Source organism: Antedon bifida, chromosome 1, assembly GCF_963402885.1.
Source record: "Antedon bifida chromosome 1, ecAntBifi1.1, whole genome shotgun sequence".
NCBI lineage: Eukaryota > Metazoa > Echinodermata > Crinoidea > Comatulida > Antedonidae > Antedon > Antedon bifida.
The window spans coordinates 14,613,035-14,633,688 of NC_136226.1; the positions used below are offsets into that span (position 1 = coordinate 14,613,035).

At 33.7% G+C, this 20,654-nt stretch overlaps 1 protein-coding gene across 2 annotated transcripts; it reads left to right on the plus strand.

Annotated features, from left to right (window-relative positions):
* The first annotated feature begins 259 nt into the window (after positions 1-259).
* Positions 260-20,654, plus strand: LOC144843655 (putative diacylglycerol O-acyltransferase tgs1). Of its 2 annotated transcripts, XM_078700547.1 has the most exons (6): positions 260-433; positions 4,251-4,414; positions 15,893-15,964; positions 18,034-19,679; positions 19,956-20,039; positions 20,260-20,654. In XM_078700547.1, the coding sequence occupies exons 2-6, from the start codon at positions 4,396-4,398 to the stop codon at positions 20,482-20,484; spliced, it is 2,046 nt and encodes a 681-aa protein (XP_078556673.1). In that variant the 5' UTR covers positions 260-433; positions 4,251-4,395; the 3' UTR covers positions 20,485-20,654. The 2 variants fall into 2 exon arrangements, with proteins under 2 accessions (XP_078556673.1, XP_078556665.1); XM_078700539.1 differs by lacking the exons at positions 260-433; positions 4,251-4,414 and adding an exon at positions 10,985-11,391.

Sequence of the window (20,654 nt, forward strand, 5' to 3'; positions counted from 1 at the left end):
AATACGGTACCTCATGTAACACCCCACACACACTAATTAAATATTACTGTCCCACCCCCTCCTTACACTTCCCCTCCCTCGCACATATTAAATACGGCAGTAGTTAATGTACTCATGGAGGAAATATGATGTACTGAACACCATCACAAACATACACCTGCAGCAGCTCTCGTGCTTATAACTTGAGGTCGCTGGTCATGTGTCAGATCAGATCCAGAGAAAGCTAAAGAAAGAGACAGGGGGAGTGGTAGAGTGTGAGCAAAGATTGTATAGCGGCGCCATACAATCTTTGGTGTGAGTGTGTAACCTAGGCTAGTCTTAGCTAAAGAATATTTGGCTTCGCTAATGGTCTTTTAAGGTGAAAGACTGCTTCATGCAACAAGAAGTTATCTAAGGTTTAGGCTGATTAAATGTGTTTGAGTTAAAGAAAGGGGTGAGTGAGTGTATTTTTTGGAGCTAGGCTAGTCTTAGTTTAATAGTTAAAACTGTCAGTGTTTTAATAGGCTCTGATCCTACTACTTAGGCTAGACTCCTAGGCCTAGGCCTATCTAGCTAGTAGGGGCCTGCTAGGCCTATTAGTAGTAGGAGGCCTAGGCCTAGCCTCTCTGTTGTAGGCGCGCCAGGCCTAAGCTAGGGCTAGAGTATTATTACTAAGCCTGCTTATTGCTACAGTAGCTAGGCCTAGGCAGACCTCCCAACTCTCACGCTAAAATAAAATGCATTTTCTCCCCCAACCAATATTTCGGATAAACCAAAAAATCTACCGATGCGATATATAGGCCTAGCTAGGACAGTACCTAACTTTATAATTTAGATATTGATAAGAGAATAAGTTTATCGCAAATAGCTTGCGTGACACCATGATGAGAAAAATTTAGGAGCAAACATCACAATGCATACTGTACATAGGGCCTACGTGATTTGTTGTTTGTACCTGCACGTTGTGACGTTTGCTCCCAAACCCTTCCCCATCATGTATTGTGCAATGATGCTCGCGAAATAAAGCTATTTGTGTTATTTCAAAATTTGACAATATTAATTTCAAACCATGTAATAATATATTTTACTGTGTTTGACCATGAATAAATGAAATGAAATGAGACTAAACCTTATTTATTAATTATTTATTTCAACAATATTTTACGAGGGTGGTCCATCCAGCCGAAGCTGATATTATACAACATGACGAGACATAAACATGTAGCAATAAAAATAATTATAAAAATTTGAATCAAAAATAAAATAAATTCAATTGATTATCTCAGAAGAAAAGATAGGAAAAATGAAGCAACTAAGAAGATGGTTCTTGAGCAGAAATTTGATGGAAAAATGTGATATAGAAAACATACTGTACTAATATCAGTCCATTGATTTGTTTCCTTCGGCACGCATTATAGATCATGATGGCAATATTGTTAGATTTTTCATAGCGCCATCTATAGTTTATAAAACCTCGATATTTCATTCTTCCAAGTTGGGAAGTCTGTAGAGGCCACGCCACAAAACTTAACTAGATGAGGCCCTCTACTCTAAGCCTAGCTTTTCTATAGCCTCTTTATTAGACTACTACTATGAAAGACAGCTGGTCGCTTTTTGGTCCCTCGCAGCCAGTTTTAAAAACTTCGACATCCACCGTTTATTGGTTGGTTTTAAAGAAAAGCTGGTACAATTAAATTCTCTTTATTAATTAATCATTAAAGTATTATACATTGGCCCAATGTTATTGTTATTAATACATCAAAACATATCAAGTATAAAAAACAAAAATAGCATAGCATTTTCAGGGGATTTCAGGACACCATGTTAATTAAAGACACCTTCCCTACAATTTGTGACGTTTTGTAAAAATAATACATATATATTACTAAAAAACATTAAACCAGGTCATTCCTTGTCTTAAATGTACGTTTTATGGTAAATTATGATAAAAAGTGAGAAACAATGCACTACCTAAGTAGCTTGCGGCAACTGACCTCTCGTGGATGGTCTTTAGGCCTAGCCTAGCTAGGCTTAGTTTTGTAGGCCTAGCTGGTAAACATCGGTAACGTAAGAACATCGTACGCTAGCTATATACCTAGCCTGACGTTGTATAGTTGCTGCATTAATTGTCTTTCTATTTTTGCCAAACTATGTTGATACAAATTGGGGAAAACCCGGTATTTTCGCTGACAAGTTAGGAGTCTTCCATTTGTTTTGGCCTCATGATCGATCGAAAAGTGGGTGAATTACAGAAGAAAAACAAAAATATCAATCCGCGCGCAATGCATTTTGGGATTTATAGCGGGCTGCTATAATTATTAGAATCGACTTATTTTTCACATTTTTAACCATTTAAAGACGACGAAAAAAGTTATCGCAATAGGACCATAGTATTATTTTTACATTAAATATAGTTTGTGATCTTAAATTAGATCTAAAAAACATAGGGAATGTGTCTTTAAGCATCGTACCTCCTGAACGGAGAGTAATGTACTGTAATCCCCCGAAAACGCTATCGTCTTTTGATAAAATGGTTTATGATGTACATAGGGTGCAAACAAAAAGGCATACTGTAGTGTTATAAATATTTCCAGTTAAAAACGATGGAAACACAAAAATAATGATTCACGTAAAACTGTTCTTTTCAAGGTATTGATTTTCATTAACACTATCTTATGGACACAATTCAACAAAAGTGAAAGGGTGACTGAAACACTAATGAACACTTAATTGGACATGTCTTGAACAATCAATACTGTATTCATCTTTTATTAAATATTATGAAAATTTGAAATATAATAATAAAACACTTCATGGTTAAATGCATAATTGTAATTCAGAGTTTCTATGTTAAAGAAGCATTTTTGACGGTGATAAATATTATTTTGTTGACATTTTATGTTAATATTGTATACAAGATATATGCGATAAACTTTTTAAAAAAAATCCTAATTTTATTGTAGTAATACTGATATTAACTAAGAAATACAATTTTGCATACTGTAGTCTCCTAAAATCTCCATTGTATTGTGAATTTGGTAACAAAATTGTTATAATTCCGTAGTTAATTTGAACTACTATTTTATAATGTAAATTATTCTTTTATCAATTTAATAATTTTGTTTTTGATCATTAATAAATTATAAATTTTAAAGATTAAAATTCCACAATTTTTACTCTCAAGGGATTTGATCTCTTGCATGCATGGTTAAACAGTCATACAGTACTGCTGTATAATTTAAACCTTCATATTAATGGCGTTTTTACACTTACAGTAGGTACACAGCATATGAAGTAAATTGTGTGGAAAATGATACATTATGGATTTTTTTTATTATGATGATTATCAATGTTATTTTTTTTTATTTTGAACTACCGTATATTTTGGTGTATAAGTCGCACTTTTGACATGCAAATTTGACCTCTAAATTAAGGGTGCGTCTTATACACCGAACATAAATGCCTCACCGCACAGATTATACATATCGTCACCTCGTTGAGCGTGATGTTACTAAATATGATGAAAAGATTTGTTCATTATGGAGCTGTTTTAGGCGCTCCGATAAAATTTCATTTGTAAACGTTTACGATTGGAATAGGCCTAGTATTTATTTATAGTTATACGCACGATCACCGACCGCCGTACCCCCAGCGCAAGCCCTTCTTGGCGGCCACATGGTGTTCGGTATTCGACTAGTATATTCTCCAGTTGATTATAGCATGGACCTAGCGTACACACTTCTCAGATACATAGATACTAATCGAATACGATTGTCCGTGAAAACGTGCGCCCTCTCGAAATGATCGAGCGAGGCTAGCCCACACACGTGCGTGTTACACACACGGTCATGCACTCGATGTTGCGGGTGCGAAACTCATGAATAACAAGTTAGAAAGAACTTGTTGAGGCTGGGCGCGGCCGAGCCTAGGTAAGAAAAACCTAAATAAAGGACGCTGTATATATAATAACAAAATATATTATTACAATAATATTGATTACAATTTAAAAAAACATTATTTTGATGAAATATAAAGTGCGTCTTATACATCGACTATATAAAAAATACCCATATTTTACTCTCAGTTAAGGGGTGCGTCTTATACACAGGTGGGACTTATGCACCGAAATATACGGTATGACCTAAAGTATGCTAATATATTATATTTTCATTTGTTGCATTCAATTTACAGTAGATCAACACAAGAAGGAAGTGTAATTTAAATTCATGCTTTAATTAGTATTGTTACATTTAATTTTTTTTACTGCACAGGTGACACTTTGACAATGTCTGTTTTATCTGCTGTTGTATGCAACATCATTTACATTCTGCTGGTTTAATTAGTGTTAAAACCATCTGAAAAGAACTTGTGCACCGCAAATAAATAATCGAAAAGGAATGACAGGAGAGAAATCTTATGTTCCAGCATCTACTTGGTTAGTAAAACCACTTTTTATTGATAAAAATGTAATATATATAGTAGATAGAACCTCTATGTTAAATCATCCCTACCGATTCATGTGAAATCCTATTATTAAGAGGACACTTTTCTGTTAAAAATTAACAAGGAGCAATGTTTTAACACTACAGCAAATTCCTATTCAAGGGACACCCCTATTAAGGGGAAACCTACTTTTTCCGCCGCTAAACATACGCAATAAGAAACATTTTTTGCATTCATTACGAACGTCAAGGGGAAGTCCCCGATGAAATAAAACTATAGGCCTACTCATCAGTAGGACAAATCTGTAGTTGGCCGGAAAGGACACTTCATAGCGTGCTAGCAGATCGTAATCTACTTTTCCGCCGGTAAACATAGGCCTACGCGATAAGAAACATTTTTTGCGTTCATTACGAACGTCAAGGATAAGTCCCCAATGAAAAAAAAATACGCCTACTCATCAGTAGGACAACTGTAGTTCAACGACGTAGTTAAACAAGATTGATTTGCTGATCTGTCGGCTGGATTATTGAGGTGGGTGTGATAAAATATAAATATAATAATATAATATACTTCAAACGATCGTCGGGTTGAGGTGTGGGTTTAACTTTGGTACTAAAAGTGGACACCCCTAATTTTACATGTATAATGGACTACACCATGCAGGAACGCACATGGTATTTTCTTATCAGAGGGTGCGTGTACGTCAAAAGGAATTGTTTTTCCAACGATCCGATCCTTCGTCGTGCACAACACACATCGTGTGAAATTTCTTATCAGAGGGTGCGTGTGCGTCAAATGGAATTGTTTTCCCAATGTATTGAATTGCGTGTGTTCGATCGGATCGGCGGTGGTGGGAGGATAAGCAGCTAGGAGTGCGTGTAATTTTCTTTCAACGAAGGCGGCTAGCTCGATTATTGAGACAGGGGTGGTGCGACTTTAATACTTTCAGTGACCTCCGATCGAGGAACGTTTTTGGCTTGATTATTAAAAGTGTACACCCCTGTATTTTAATGTACGTAACTATCTATACCATGATTTACCACGCACACGGCGGCCGGGACGATATTGTTTTGGTTTACACAAATATGTTCGATGTTTTGTCTACTGTGTATTATGCGTTTAGAGAAATCCCTTGCAACAAAGACAGGCGATAGTTTTGCATCTCGTCTGAGTCGTGTAAACAAATCTTCTTGACATTATTTTCTATCTACTTCAGTGGTTTTTATTGTGGTAAAACTCGGGAAGGGCACTCACGGCCAACGCAAAAAAGGGCAGGCCAGTAGTGGCCGTGGGTGCTGTTCATTTTCGAGGGCATTGAGGCCAACTGAGAGGGCACCGACGGAACTGGCCGCGGTAAAATTCGAGGCCTGTACGTTACCGACGAAAGAGTAAATCCCACCGATCCATAGAGAGTCGATTCAGTGTGATATTGAAAATATCATTGATATTTATTTTTTAATACACATAACATTTTTACAAGAAAAACAATACAATCAATCACTGTTTTATTTACAATATACAAGTTACCGCATTTTAGACGATTCAGACAACAGCCAATACTAGAGATCGAAAGAGAGACATGGCAGTAACAAAACACGTGTTTACATCTCTCGACGGCGGCCGGTGAAAGCGCGTCTCAGTTGTTATAACATGCAGTCTTTTGTTTCTTGGCTTGTGGTCATGTCACGTGTCTCGTATGCATTAGGCTCTTTATGCATGGATATGCCGTGCCTCACGGATAAGGTTTTAAGCGTCACGGCCGACCGTAAACCGTCACGGTAGAGAACCCAAGCGTCACAGTACCGTGACGCTTCAAAGGCCTGGGGAGAACACTGCATAAACTATAGGCATTTATATAATTAAGTAATTCTTTTAAGATTTTAACTTTAAGTCATCATCTATATTATTTATATTATTTGTAATAATTAGTCACTGGTTGGAGGATACTCACCTATTCTGACACTGACAGTGGCTTAGGCTGCTTTTGTGCTTTCCTGGCAGCTAGTGACTATGATTTTATATTTTCTTCTTGTGTTGTGTTTGTTTAATTTGTTGATTTTTATTATATTTTGTAAAATGTATCTTTTGCCTGAATATATATTATTATTATATTATCCTGGATTTATATAGCGCCTAATGTTGTATTTGTAATGTCAGTAATTTAAATCACTTTGTATGTATTTTTTTGTATTAGATTTATTGATTTTCCTAATAAAATCATCAAGGGAATGCTTTAGATCCCGAAAGTGTCGTTTTTATATAAAAATACAATTTGTCTTCAATGACAAATAAAACTACCTGTAGTGGCTCATTCTCACACAGATTATAGATAGTTACAATCATGGAGGTACCCGAAACATGGTACAATACAGCAGCACATACATTTAATATAAATAATAGCCTTGTTTCTCGCTTAGTTGAGCCAAAATAAAATGAAAAGAATAGGGCCCAGCAGGTGCATGAGTCTACTGTAGTGATATTGTGAGAGGTAGCTAGATAAATTTGTCATCTAAGGGTACAGTCAGATACTAAGTTCAAGGCTTGGTGAGATACAATACAACATTTTTTGTTGCTAATATCCTCCTCATGAGGACGATCAAAGTTGATCGACACTTGAGAAAATTAACAGTTCTTTTCAGAACTAAAATATACATGGTGCACCGCAAAATTTATATCAAATATTTGAATCCAGAAATTTTGGAGAAAGAAATAGTTACATTCATCATTTTAATTGTTTCTATTTTAGGAGGCCATTTTATATCTGTTTAGTAAGTTTGTATTGTAACAACCTTTTGTAAATGAAGTCCTGCAACATCTTTTTTTTTATCAATTTAGATTTCTTGGTTTAATACTGTATGTTCTCATTAGTAGAAAGTACCATATTATTGTCATGCAAAAATTAATCCATCTCTGTGTCACAAAAACAATTTAACTGATGTCAAATTATGTTGCATGTTGATGGTACAGACTGTCGAGACTTGCAAATCCGATTAGTATACTGCTTTATCTATTCTGTTCCGATAAGTTAAAAAATTATCGGAATAAATAAGCATGTCAATGCACGATTTGAAAGAATCCGACATAGATCTGCAAAATAAAGTTAACATTGTATTATACTATTATTATTTGTTCACTAAATTAAGCTGTCTTTCACTATAAGTAGGTAAATTCTTATATCTTTATCTATATTTACAAGCATTCAAATATTTAGGCACTAGAGACTGATGCAACTTACAAGCTTTCTTTACAATTTGTATTTTACACCTTCCTTACATTTTAATTGGTTAGTATGAATATGATTAAAAAGTGCTCATTAACTTCATGCTTTTAATTGAGTGTTTCTTACAGTGATCCTATAAATTATTGTAACCTGTTAGCATTACAGTACTGTAGTAAGCCGTTGTATTTAGGTACTTAATGAAATTCTGAAATTTTTTTCTCAAGGCTAATGAGTAATTTATAATTTCAGAGAAAGATAATACTCGATAGATAAATTCTTTGACGCAATTGGCTACTGCTGCTACTACTACTACAGTAGCAAATGATACAAACCCAATTGCTTTTTGATCACACACAGCATGGTAACTGTGTTACATAGTGACTTATATGCTGTTAGGCCATTAAGCTAGGCATCAGACTGTCCTTCAGTACTATTATTATTCTCAGATTGGGATCCAATAATATTGTATCATAATATCAATAATATATAGGAGGTGCCTTTTCTTGTACAACCGTACAATTCAAACAATCTCAGGTAAATTTTATTACACAAATTTTGTGATAATAATTAATTTATTATTTAGTTAAGTCCTTACAGTATATGTATAACTTATGACAGAATATGACACTTGTCATAGACTGTTGTCAATTAGTTTTATGTACTGTACTTTTTCTGTACGCAATTTTTTTTCTTTAAACTACTAATTGCAGCCAGTATTTGTTTCTATTTCAACAAGCAAGGTATGGAACGCCTCCTCTGCCTTCAGTTCACATTTATCATGCAGTACACACCAATCGTCATGGAGTACACACCAATCGTCATGCAGTACACACCAAACGTCATGCAGTACACACCAAACGTCATGCAGTACACACCAATCGTCATGCAGTACACACCAAACGTCATGCAGTACACACCAATCGTCATGCAGTACACACCAATCGTCATGCAGTACACACCAATCGTCATGCAGTACACACCAATCGTCATGCAGTACACACCAATTGTCATGCAGTACACACAAATCGTCACTCAGTACACACGAATCGTCACTCAGTACACACCAATCGTCATGCAGTGAAATATTGCGTAATTTATACCGCCACCTATCGACAAAATCGAATATCATGTGGATCATGTGTCACGTGATATTCGATTTTGTCGATAGGTGTCGGTATCAATTACGTAATATTTGACTGCATGACGATTGGTGTGTACTGCATGACGATTGGTGTGTACTGCATGACCATTGGTGTGTACTGCATGACCATTGGTGTGTACTGCATGACCATTGGTGTGTACTGCATGACGATTGGTGTGTACTGCATGATGATTGGTGTGTACTGCACGATGTTTGGTGTGTACTGCATGACGATTGGTGTGTACTGCATGACCATTGGTGTGTAATGCATGACAAATGTGAACTGAAGGCAGAGGAGGCATTCCATAGCAAGGAAGCTATTTTGTGAACTAGTTCGCAGAGGGGTAAACCCCTACTCTGAGTTCTTTAAAGTGCACACAGACAAACTGTGTACACTGGACTTAAAGTTTATAGTCCTTATCCGAGTACTTTTCCACCACCAGAACTAGAGCGTCGGCCTCGAACCCATGCCGATATTGTTGGCTCTTTAGGTACGTTAAGCGGCGCCCTGCCCTAACCACTCGGCCATTTAACTACAAAATCCTCATTACACTTGCTATATTTTCAGGTTCAATTTCCTTATTATTTTCTTGATTGATTTTAGGTAGAGAATTTACAAGGAACATGATTTACAATGTTTATTGTGTAGATCTACTTTGTTTTTACATACAATAAAACGCTACTGTAAATTACACTAGTAATTTACTAGATGTAAAAACATAATGAAGATAGTGAATTTACAATTGAAACATTCACGTAAAAGTCCAATCCCAAATTACACAATGATAAATGAAAAAGTTAATGACATTATAATAAATATTTAAATATAGTAAATAATAATTTATAAATTTGTATAATTTAAGATTAAACTAAGTTGGTCGACATTTACAGCAGCGACAACAGGACACCCATGTGCACATATTGCCAGTTTCATACGTATTGGTAAATAAGTCGTTAAAATATTTCTTAGCCCCTAGCTTAAACCTGTAAGACGTAGGTGCTTCTCTAGTAACTTGATCTAACTCATTCCACATGGGAACAATGCGTTGGAAATACATCAATTTATGTGATTCAGTATGACCATTTCTGACAGTAAGATTGAGGTCATCAACAGATGATCTTGTTGCACGACCATTATTGTCTCCGGAAAATGTAACGAAATCTTTGATATTAACATCATTCATGTTAAGCAAGCATTGATGGAAGAAGTTAACATCCATATATTCTCTTCTATATGATAGGGGCAGTAAATTGAGCAAGGTTAGACGTTCTTTGTAATCTTGATCGGGGTAATTCAAAATGTATTTGGTAGCTTTACGCTGTACACTTTCCAAACGTTGCATGTTACATTTGGATGTGCCACTCCACAATGAGCTAGCATACTCAAGGTCGGTTCTAATCAGGGAGGTAAATAGCGTCCTAGTAATACTGATAGGGGCATTGTAACCCATAGCCCGCACTTGATCATCTTTGTACACATTGCGCAAGATCCTTCTGCGACAGACTTTCTACTAGAAGAAAAAGAAGAATACTACAACTGTACAATAGAAGGAAGGTGTTTGTTTTGGAATGCTTTACTGAAGGAATATTTTTATTATAAGTCGAGTTAGTAGAAATACTTAATAGTATCCGCTCATTATTGGGGGACTGTGTTTGATAGATTTCATTCATCCTTTATGAAAGCTTACTAAAACTACTAAACCAAAGACTTAACTGAGGCTACAAAATGAAAATGAAAACATTTCCAGATTTCTATTACCAGCATATCAGTGCAGTATCGAAGCATCAGTATCTGTACAGATAAATAATGAAAGAAGGTGATCTGCATAAAATTCTACTTCGGTAGTCTGTAAGCGTAGAGAACGTGTTAAAGAAAATTATTACTATAATTCTGTTCAAACTGCACACATAATCAATTTACTTGAAACCATAATGCTGAATAATAATGCAAATATAAATATAATTGCATTGTGCTGGAGTACTGTTGTTAGTATACAGTGTTTATAGGATTTTTATGAGAGGTTTTTTATCCACAAAATGGAACTTTTTCATGGCATATTTTTCTCCAAAAAGGGCAAAAACCGGTTTACACTCTTGGTTTTACCCCTTACCAATTGCAGTATACTCTCACTTTTTCTATAATTATAAATAAAACATTGTACCATTGCCACATTAAAAAATGCCATTATCAGAACCACAAGTCTGTGAATATTTATTTATTAATTTAATTGCAAACAATGAAATTCACGAACTTATCTCAAGAGTCAACTTGATAAGGTTGCTAAGCAACACAGGGCATGATGGGAGTATTGAATCTGATTGCCCTGTTTGCTGATCACTGTGATATGTAATGTCAACACATAAAACAAACCATTTAGATCATGTGACTAACAAACGGCGTGTATTTTGTAGTAGATCATATTTGGTTCTATATTGTTTGTAATGCTTGGTGTTTAAGTTGCTTTTTTATCCATACTAAACGGTAGATCATTTACCAGATATAAATTGTATATCTTACTCCATGTGAGTTTAATTAGTCGTACAATACAAGCAATATAGGTGGAATTCCAGATTTCAACCATGTCATTTTTTGCAATCACAGCAAAGCGTAAGTGAACAAAGATGATTCTGTTCAATTTTTAGAGCTTGAAGGCTTTTTCTAGCCCTCTTTGGTTAATTATTAGTAGCTGTATGGTAGGTTTCATTAGACGACGTACCATTATCTAGGCTTAGTTTGTTAAATGAGGCTGCTGGTGGTGGCTGCTTATATTCACTAACCACCAGGCACAAAGAAATATAGGTTGGACAGCCCAAATTAATTTTACAATCATTGTACACGTTTTACCATATATCTGTATTATTCAGCATTTAACAAGTTGGCATGCCCTTATGTATCGCAGCAGTTTAAATGCAATGCCTGTTTTTCTCTTTAACCTTTAAAAGTTATGATGCTCTAGGCTGAATAGGTTCTGATTTCTAGTTCTAGTTTTTGCACAGCACCTTGTGGCCAAATGTCCAAAAGGATAAGAAGCTAAAATAAGAATAACGACAAAAAGACAGCACTGGCCTTGAGCCTTCTAACACACCTAGGTTCTTTCTTTCATTTTCCCATGATTTTACATTTTTCTGAGAATGAGATGGTTCTTTCACCATGGGCCATGGACGTTAAATTGTTATAAATAACATGCATTTAATAGATTTTAAATGTATGAGGATTATCCTGATCCATAGGAATGTGGTAGAGAGAGAGAGAGAGATTAAAATACCGTCATAAATTTATCAAGATCTCAACAATCATCCAACATGGTCCTTTGACACATACTGAATACTGAACAGTCCATATCAGCATATATTGCTGTCATTCATAACTTGGTAATAATCTAGTTTGTATTCACATTATGCAAAATCTGATAATCTGAATGAAATAGCTGGGGGCCACATATGAGGTCCATATTTTCATTCTACCTACTCATTTCTGCTTTCTAGAAGTAAATGTGTATGCCTCTAAGCCGAGTTCAACCAAATAAACTTATTACTGTAGTACCTGAACCTTTTGTTTTTCATAACTTAAAAAGATTAGGCTAAGTACAGTATATGAAGACAATTTAAAAAATATTTTGCCTTTAATTAAATCTTAAATTGTTTAGCTTCAAAATCTATAAATATTTTTTGTGTCTGATAATTAAATTAAATTTTAAATTAAATTGACCAATACTGTTCAGATTATTTATAGAGTGCTTTCATAATTGTAAAGCAAGGTCAATATAATTATTTAATGGCATAACTTCATTAAAGACACTGAAAAGTGTCGCAGATTACTTAACAAACAAAAGCTCAGTGTCCATAACAAGTGGCTTTCACTAATCTTTTTAGTAGTTCATACAATATAAAACCATAACTCGGTTTGTGCTGGGTTAAAATCTGATAGTGTAGTGACAACTCCTTTCGCTTTTCACTTGATGCGATACTACAGTATACTGTTTATTTATTTTTTATTTTATACTTTTTATGAATTTAAATTTACTTTTGAGTAAAATATTAACTTTTGAAAACAGCTTTGGATCTGGCCCAAAATGTATAATATTCCATTGTCAGAAAAAGAGGTTGGGAGTTTCTGATTTTCTTTGTGTTGTGGGAGACAATGTTGATTGACTAATGACCATCAAATCGTCAAACTTTTTTCACCTTTTTTTTAATCCCATATTTGCCACCTAAAAATAAATTATGCTCTTTTAATACAGCAAAAAAACTGTTGTTCTTTTGTTAAACATGATTTTGTTTTCCATAAAAAATGTGGAATAGATATTATTTTGACAATATTTATGGTCGTACATCTTTCTATTCTCATCACTTTCCATTAGTGCTGTCTGATTTTGCATTAAAACAATGACAACATTTCTTTATATTGCTCTTAATTGCCATTTCTAATTTGGTTTAAATGCCAAGACAACTTGTGTATGATGTGTATTTTTAGGCTACTCATTTTGTAATAAATGTACTGCCATCATAGAGCGTGCTATGTTATGACATTTTAACATGTAATTGCCATTGCTTCTCACAGATACACATTAATGTTAAAGCAATACAAGCACTTGACCCACTTCTTATCTTGTCAATAAAATCATGTATATTTCTATACAATATTCAGTTCAGTATATCCTGGCTTGTTATTAAACTTGAATACACTTTAAAAACAATAAATTTAATCATAGAGTGGTATCGACAGCAACATGGTTACAATATATCATATTTTTCAATACATGCCCAGGGCGTTTATTGTTCATGGTTTTTAGGGAGGTGTTTATTGTTTGGGTATAAGATGGTATAACATACTGTAAATAGTAAAATTACTGTAAATAACTGTAAAAAATGTAGATCTGTCAAGAAATTCTACTACAAATACAGTAGAAATGTTATAGTACAGTATTTTGTGTATATGAATGTAGTAGAGCAGATTATATTCAAGAAAAAAAAGTAAACGCCGCTGGCGTACATTCAAGTGTGGTGTTTATTCCAAATGATGTTCATGAAGAGCGTTTATTTGAAGGAGAGTTCAAATAAATATATTGCTATAATAATTATTTATATTACATAGCCTATGTAAATACGTGAACGTGATTGGTTGAAACTGCGTCACATGACTACCGCTGCGAGGATCGTAAATCGTATATATCCTCGAGAACGATGATATTGACCGATTAATTTTCGCGTAATTATCGTGTCCCCTGTCATTAAACATATACATTCTCGAGTTCGATGATATTGACTGTGTAATTTTCGTGTGGCAACACTCGCGTTTGCCGATAAATAAACAAAAGTCATCTACTGGATTTGAACTCGGGTGGAATTGTCACTCCATCGCAAGACAACGCTTCCACCTTGGCGCCACGCAGCTTGCTTGAAGAAATTATTCATCTAAACTATTTAAACTATGCATACATAGCGCCCTCATTTGTTATTAGTCCTCCCTAAATGTGATGAAACACCGTTTGTGATTGGTCAATACTCACGGTAGTAACCTAGTAACTAGTACGCGCTGAACATCCGGAGATTCGGCTCCTCGCGAGAGAAGACGATGAATTGTTTATTCGGCCTACCTGATTATAATATTATTATTAATAGGCTTATTGATGGAAATTCTTCTGTTAATTTAAACGACCTAGGCCTAAGTGAATATTTTATTGCCAAGGAATCATTAATTAGTAATTATCTGTATATTATTCTTCGCAAGGTAAGGTGTCTTTCTAGGCAGGAGGCTTGTTTACATACAATACAAATACTATAGAATAGGAGGCCTAGCCTAGCTTTACCCAACCCAGCAGACTTGTTCTTGGCTATATAATATAACAGATATCGCCTTTTATATCGGTAAAATATAAGATTTAACATCCCCTCGGGATGATATTATGTTCTCGGGGAATTATATATCCCTCAGCTGCCGCTTCGGGATATATATATTCCCTCGAACATAATATCATTCCCTCGGGGATGTCAAATCTTATATTTCACCTCTAAGCAGGCAATATCTGTATAATATAGTCGTATAACTCCATTTAAAAAATATTATTACACAGTATTAAAACTTTATTTGACACTGTGACTTGTCTCACCTAGATTATGTTTTATAAGGCTACATCGGCAATTGTTGAATCCAAATTGGTAGACATGCATTCATAAATATTCTTCCAAAACCATCTTTTTATCATCAATATTTATATTTTGATTATTAGTTTTTATAATAGTTTTTAGTATAGTACTGACATGGCCATTTTCAGTGTTATATGTGATACTGTAAATATTATTTAGTATCATTATTCATTGTTATGGTTATTGCTTTAATTATTAGTCTTTTTATTGTCATCGTACTGTAATTAAAAAGATTACAGTTATGAAATAAAAAGCCAATTTGACATTTGCATGAGGAGACTTTCATAAATTATTTATTGGTGGCCAAATAAAAACTGCACTGACTACTCTGCTTGTAAAAATAAATGTCATTGTGGTATTAATAAACATTAATGTACTGTACCTGTGTTAGTTCTATGAGAACTGATACTGTATGTTCAGTCTGTACAACAAGATTGGTATTGGTACATAGTGAATACACTCTGTATAAACCAATTCCTCCATTATATATTAAAAGGTGATTAAAAAGGTTCAATTTAGAAAGGCTCAAATTTGATAAACTTGATTACTCAACCTGAGATATATCCTGAATACTAATGAGTAAGATTGGAAATAGCTGAATTCCCAGGTGATCTTTATTAGCTTAGGAATATCTCCTTAATAGCTAAGAATCCAATTATCTTGATTTTACAGTGTAAATAATGTGTTCTACAGTAATTTGGAAATGCTTTAAACCTATAATAATAATAATAATATCAAATGAGATTATTCCTTATTTCAACATAGAAAAGGATGATTTCTAATATAAGAGGAGACAAGAATTGAATACCAAACGTTTTATAGTGTTGTTCTCAATTTTGATGAACCTCAATATTTGGACTGTATAGACGTGGAGTCCCCTAACTGTCATAATTGTATGTTGCATCTGTATCCATTTGCAATTTGTTTTAGTATTAACTATTATTCTTTTTTTTTTATCATAGAAGAAGAAAACGAGGGGGAGACACAGCCCTATTCTGATGGCAGTAGTGGCATCTCTTCCTTATATAATCATGGTAAGCAGCCATTCTTTAAATTTTTGATTTATTTGGTTGTTATCAAGCAACTTGACAAATTTATTATGTCCAAACCTCATGCTACAAATTGAAACATGCAGGATTTGTTTATGGAAGTTTTGACATCAAGTCGTTATTTATCACAGCTTAGGGTATACCATAAAATCCTTTAAAAATCTACTTATAAATATATAAAAATTTAAACCAAACAAGCCTTTAATACTATACTAATGTAGACAGATGTTAATATAGCATAACTGCTCTTATAGTACATGACGTCTTATTATAGATATTTTATGAATTGAAATTAATTTAATTTCCGTTACATTATTAACTTCATAAATGTCTTAAAAATTACATAAATATTGCTTTGTTGTATTGTGTCGATGATTGATTTGTTTATGGAAAAATTACTACAGTATTATTAAATGCATTGAGGCTGCTACTTTTGTAAAGTACGTACACACTATTATAATTACAAACTCATTACACATACTGTACTGTAATAATCAGAATTGACTGCATCGACCAAAATGTAGAGAATGTGAGAACAATTCTGGCAATTTTTTATTATAATTATACCAAAGATATTAAAGAGTATTTCAAGGACACTAGTTTTAGACTTTATATTACAACATTTTTAATTTTAACACTACTTGGCTTAATAAGCAAGAGCAACTTAAGCATATCAAGCATCATACCATCATACTACATACCTTGTCTTTACATCTACTGTACCTAGAGAACATATGCAAATGCTATGTATTTGCCTAAAGAGTGAATGTGAGTGTAAGTCTTTACATCATACAGTACTACTATTAAATATAGAGAAACATGTTAATGTTTTTTTCACATCAGCATGGAGAACATTTTCTAATGTCATGTCACATACTGCTTAAAGGCAATAGCCATAATGTCATTATGCTAATGAACATTTTGAAATCTGTACCATGTTGAGATAACATTTAAAGGTCATGTGAATAAATTAAATCTATAATTACTCTAAAATAAATTTGCAGATGACTGTAAATTAATTTTTATAAAGGAATTATTCATTACTAAGGAAATAACATGCTCTCCATATAGAAATATAAGATATATCAGTACAAATACAATTCATACATTAAAGCCAATATATTTCAGTTAAAATACCCAATTTATAAAAATGTCCAATTTAAATAGTTTGATATTGTAACTGTACAATACAATATTACATTGCTACAGTCAAGTGTTCTTTTTATATAGGTACAGTATTCTCAATGCAGCAACTTATTAAAATCACATTAAAATCATCCTTAAAAGTATTATTACTTGTAACGAGTATAGTAAAGCCATATATAACTTTATGCATGGCCATAAATGAACATAAAGCCCATTATAAAGTATAGAATGTAATTTGTATTTCAATCACTCAATGCTAACATTGTTTTCAAAACATAGCATTCAAAGAGCCCGTTCGGACGGAACAAATTTACATGTGTAATGGTCGCGTGTGGTGTAAATTTTGAGATAAACTTGCTGTTTCAATAATCCACCTCATGAGGTGGATTTTTCAATTACACCTTAAACCGCAAGCTGATTAACATCAAGATAAGGAGCAATTTGACCTTAATAGTGTAAAGAGATTCATGAAATTTGTTAGTTTACTCGTGTAAATTGTTCATCGTCCGAACGGTCACTGATTACACATGTAAAGTTACACATGTAACTGATTTTACGTCCGAACACAGCCTGTAGATTTCCCAAGTTGAAATATATCAGACAATAAACACAACTTATTATTCCCCAGATACTATCAATTGCACTATTGCTAATAGACACAAAATGTAGTGTGCTCATGTTCTCTTCATTGTTCAAAATATAGATAGCAAACAGATATTTTGTATGTGTTTGTATTCTAACCCTTCCTCTACAATTTTATTAATTTTTATTATTTATTATCTTAATTTGATGTAATAATAAAATGTTATATATGCAAATGATTTTTCCCACAAACAGGAAAGATGTGGTCAGTAACATACCGTTTTATGCAAGAGAGTTAACATAATGTGTCTTAATTTTTTCCACAGAAAACAGGAAGGCTGTGGTTGCTAACATACCGTCAATAAAAAGTTTTGGTCATGCACCATCCGCTATCTCGTTTATCACGATGCAGGATGGTGAACAGTACTGTGAGTTTCAGTTCCAAGATGAAAACTGCACCGATATCAAAAACAAGAAACAAAAGGCGGAAAAACCAGATATGTATGCCCCTTGTCCTGGAAAACTTAAAAATCCACTCCAGAAAAATTTCCTATATACAGTAGCATCATTTATCCTATTTGTTAGTACTGCAACATTCCTATTGCTTCCAACATGTGTAATAATGTTAGTTTTGGTTCCAATTGCATATATTATTAGAAAAATAATTCGCTGTTTTGCAAATACTTGTAATTGCTATGCACCATGTTGCTGTTATACAGCAAAATGGCTCACAGACGATGAGAAACATTGGCTAGATGATCCGAGTTTGGAAAAGCCTGTAGTTCAAGCATTACTTGAGGTCGAAGGTCGTATGGAAACGTCAAGATTAAAATCATTAATTTTATCACGTGTTGTATCGAAAGAAAACAAGCAAGGAAAGAAACAGTTTCAGCGTTTTACTCAAAAAATAGTTTGCCTCAAGTCTGGTAGTATTTGGGTTAACGATCTCAATTTTAATATTGACAATCATGTTTTAGACGCACCCCAAACTTTTAATAATATAGAAGATTTACAAGAATTTATTTCACAAATATCAACAAAACAACTAATGTTTGGCAGACCACTGTGGGAAGTATGTGTATGTTATGTAGGAACAGGAGAAAACATAAAGACATACCTCTTATTTCGGATTCATCCATGCATGACTGACGGTATTAGTCTTGTTGAAATTTTACGCAAGTTCTTAGCAGATGAACATGAAACTTCGGATTTTAAATCTAGGTATGGCCGTGAAGCACTCATGTTCAATAGCGTACAAGCATTTTGTGTCGGTCTTATTGTGTTTTTGTCTCATTTACTTGGAAAACGCGACGTTTTTATGCCATGTATAAAGCCTATGAACGGAGAGAAAAAATTATTATGGTCGGATCCAATCAGTCTTGCCTCAGTGAAACGTATAAAGCTTATAACACGAATGTCTCTAAACGATGTGTTGTTGTCAACAATATCCGGTAGTTTACGTGGCTATTTCAAATCGCAAGGTATTACAAACCCGTGCAATCTTCATGCTAACATTCCTGTTGATTTTCGCAGTTCTACGCAGCTTCTTGAACTTGGTAACCATTATACGTTTGCACGTGCACCATTAACTACTAATATAGAGGGCGCTATTCCACGTCTTTGGGAATTAAAACATCAAATGCTGGAAGTGAAAAACTCAGGTGACCCTATGGTTATATATAATGTAATGAAAGTAATAAGAGTTCTTTTCCCGCAATTTATTTCCAAGGGTGTGCTAGCTAGTCTTTATAACCGTAGCTTTTGTACAATAGCAAATTTACCAGGATCTGAAACAAAGTTGAGTCTGGGTGGTTTTAAGATACAGTCAATTGTCTACTGGATGCCTACAAGAGACAAGGTTGTTATGAGTTTCTCAGCGATAACATACGCAGATGAGCTACGTGTTGGATTGCTTGTCGACAAAGCTGCAGTTCCTGATCCTCAAATAATTCTTTGCGAATTAAAAAAACAGGTTTGTTGTGACATATATTTTAGTATGTTTATTAAATTAGAGGCACTTTAGCTTGAAGATGGATACAAAGGCTGTATTTGAACCTAGATCTTGAGATTTGAATGCAAGCTATTATAGAAGTATATTATTTTACCAGTTTGCAATCATTTATTTAAATATTTTTAATTAACATTTTATGATTTTAAACAAATGATAATCCATTTATTATTATATTATAATCATAATATTATTATCATAATATTTTATTATTATTTTATATAAATTTGTTTATTTCAGTTTGCAGTAATAACTGACATTTTACAATATCGACGCATCCCTGGAGAGAAAAGGCCACGTACACTAGATGATAATGAATATGAGGTCAGTTTGTGTGAGCTTGCCCTAATGCCTATTAATCTTGTGAACTAAGTTCACATATACCCTACGCTACACTTTATTTGTTCCTTAAAACAAAGCAATGGTTCAACATATATTCTGATTTTAAATACCAAAATGAATACCTAATTGAAACCCAATTTATATGTAGTATTAATAATGTATTAATTATTAAAAAAAAGATAAAATATTTTATATATTTTAGGATGAAGATGACCCTCTAGATGAAGAGGTACGGCATCCAAAGCTAAAACAACCATCGGAACATGAGGCTCACACATCTCAAATGCGCCCTCTGTCAGGTCCGAACATTGCCTTATCAACAGTTATTGCAAATACCCAGGTAGATTTAGAGGAATCTAAAGGAATTGAGAAAGTAAACAGTGCTGAAAATCAAAACTTTTCACCATGCGTAGAGCGTAAATGTTAAAAGTAATCTTTGCTGTTGTGTGTACACTTTTAAACTTAGATTTTAAATTTTGTAATTTGTTTAAAGATATATTGTCCCCCTAAATAAATATTTTTTTTAATTTTGTTGTTGAATATGTTATTTTAATGTCACATAATAGTTATTCACTGTCACAAAAAATTGGGTCTGAA

Coding starts and splice junctions, on each gene's coding strand:
- LOC144843655 (XM_078700539.1), top strand. CDS start 11,364: ATGTCATTTTTTGCAATCACAGCAAAGC. Junction 15,965..18,033: donor CTCTTCCTTATATAATCATG/GTAAGCAGCCAT, acceptor TTTTTTCCACAG/AAAACAGGAAGGCTGTGGTT. Junction 20,040..20,259: donor TAGATGATAATGAATATGAG/GTCAGTTTGTGT, acceptor TATATATTTTAG/GATGAAGATGACCCTCTAGA.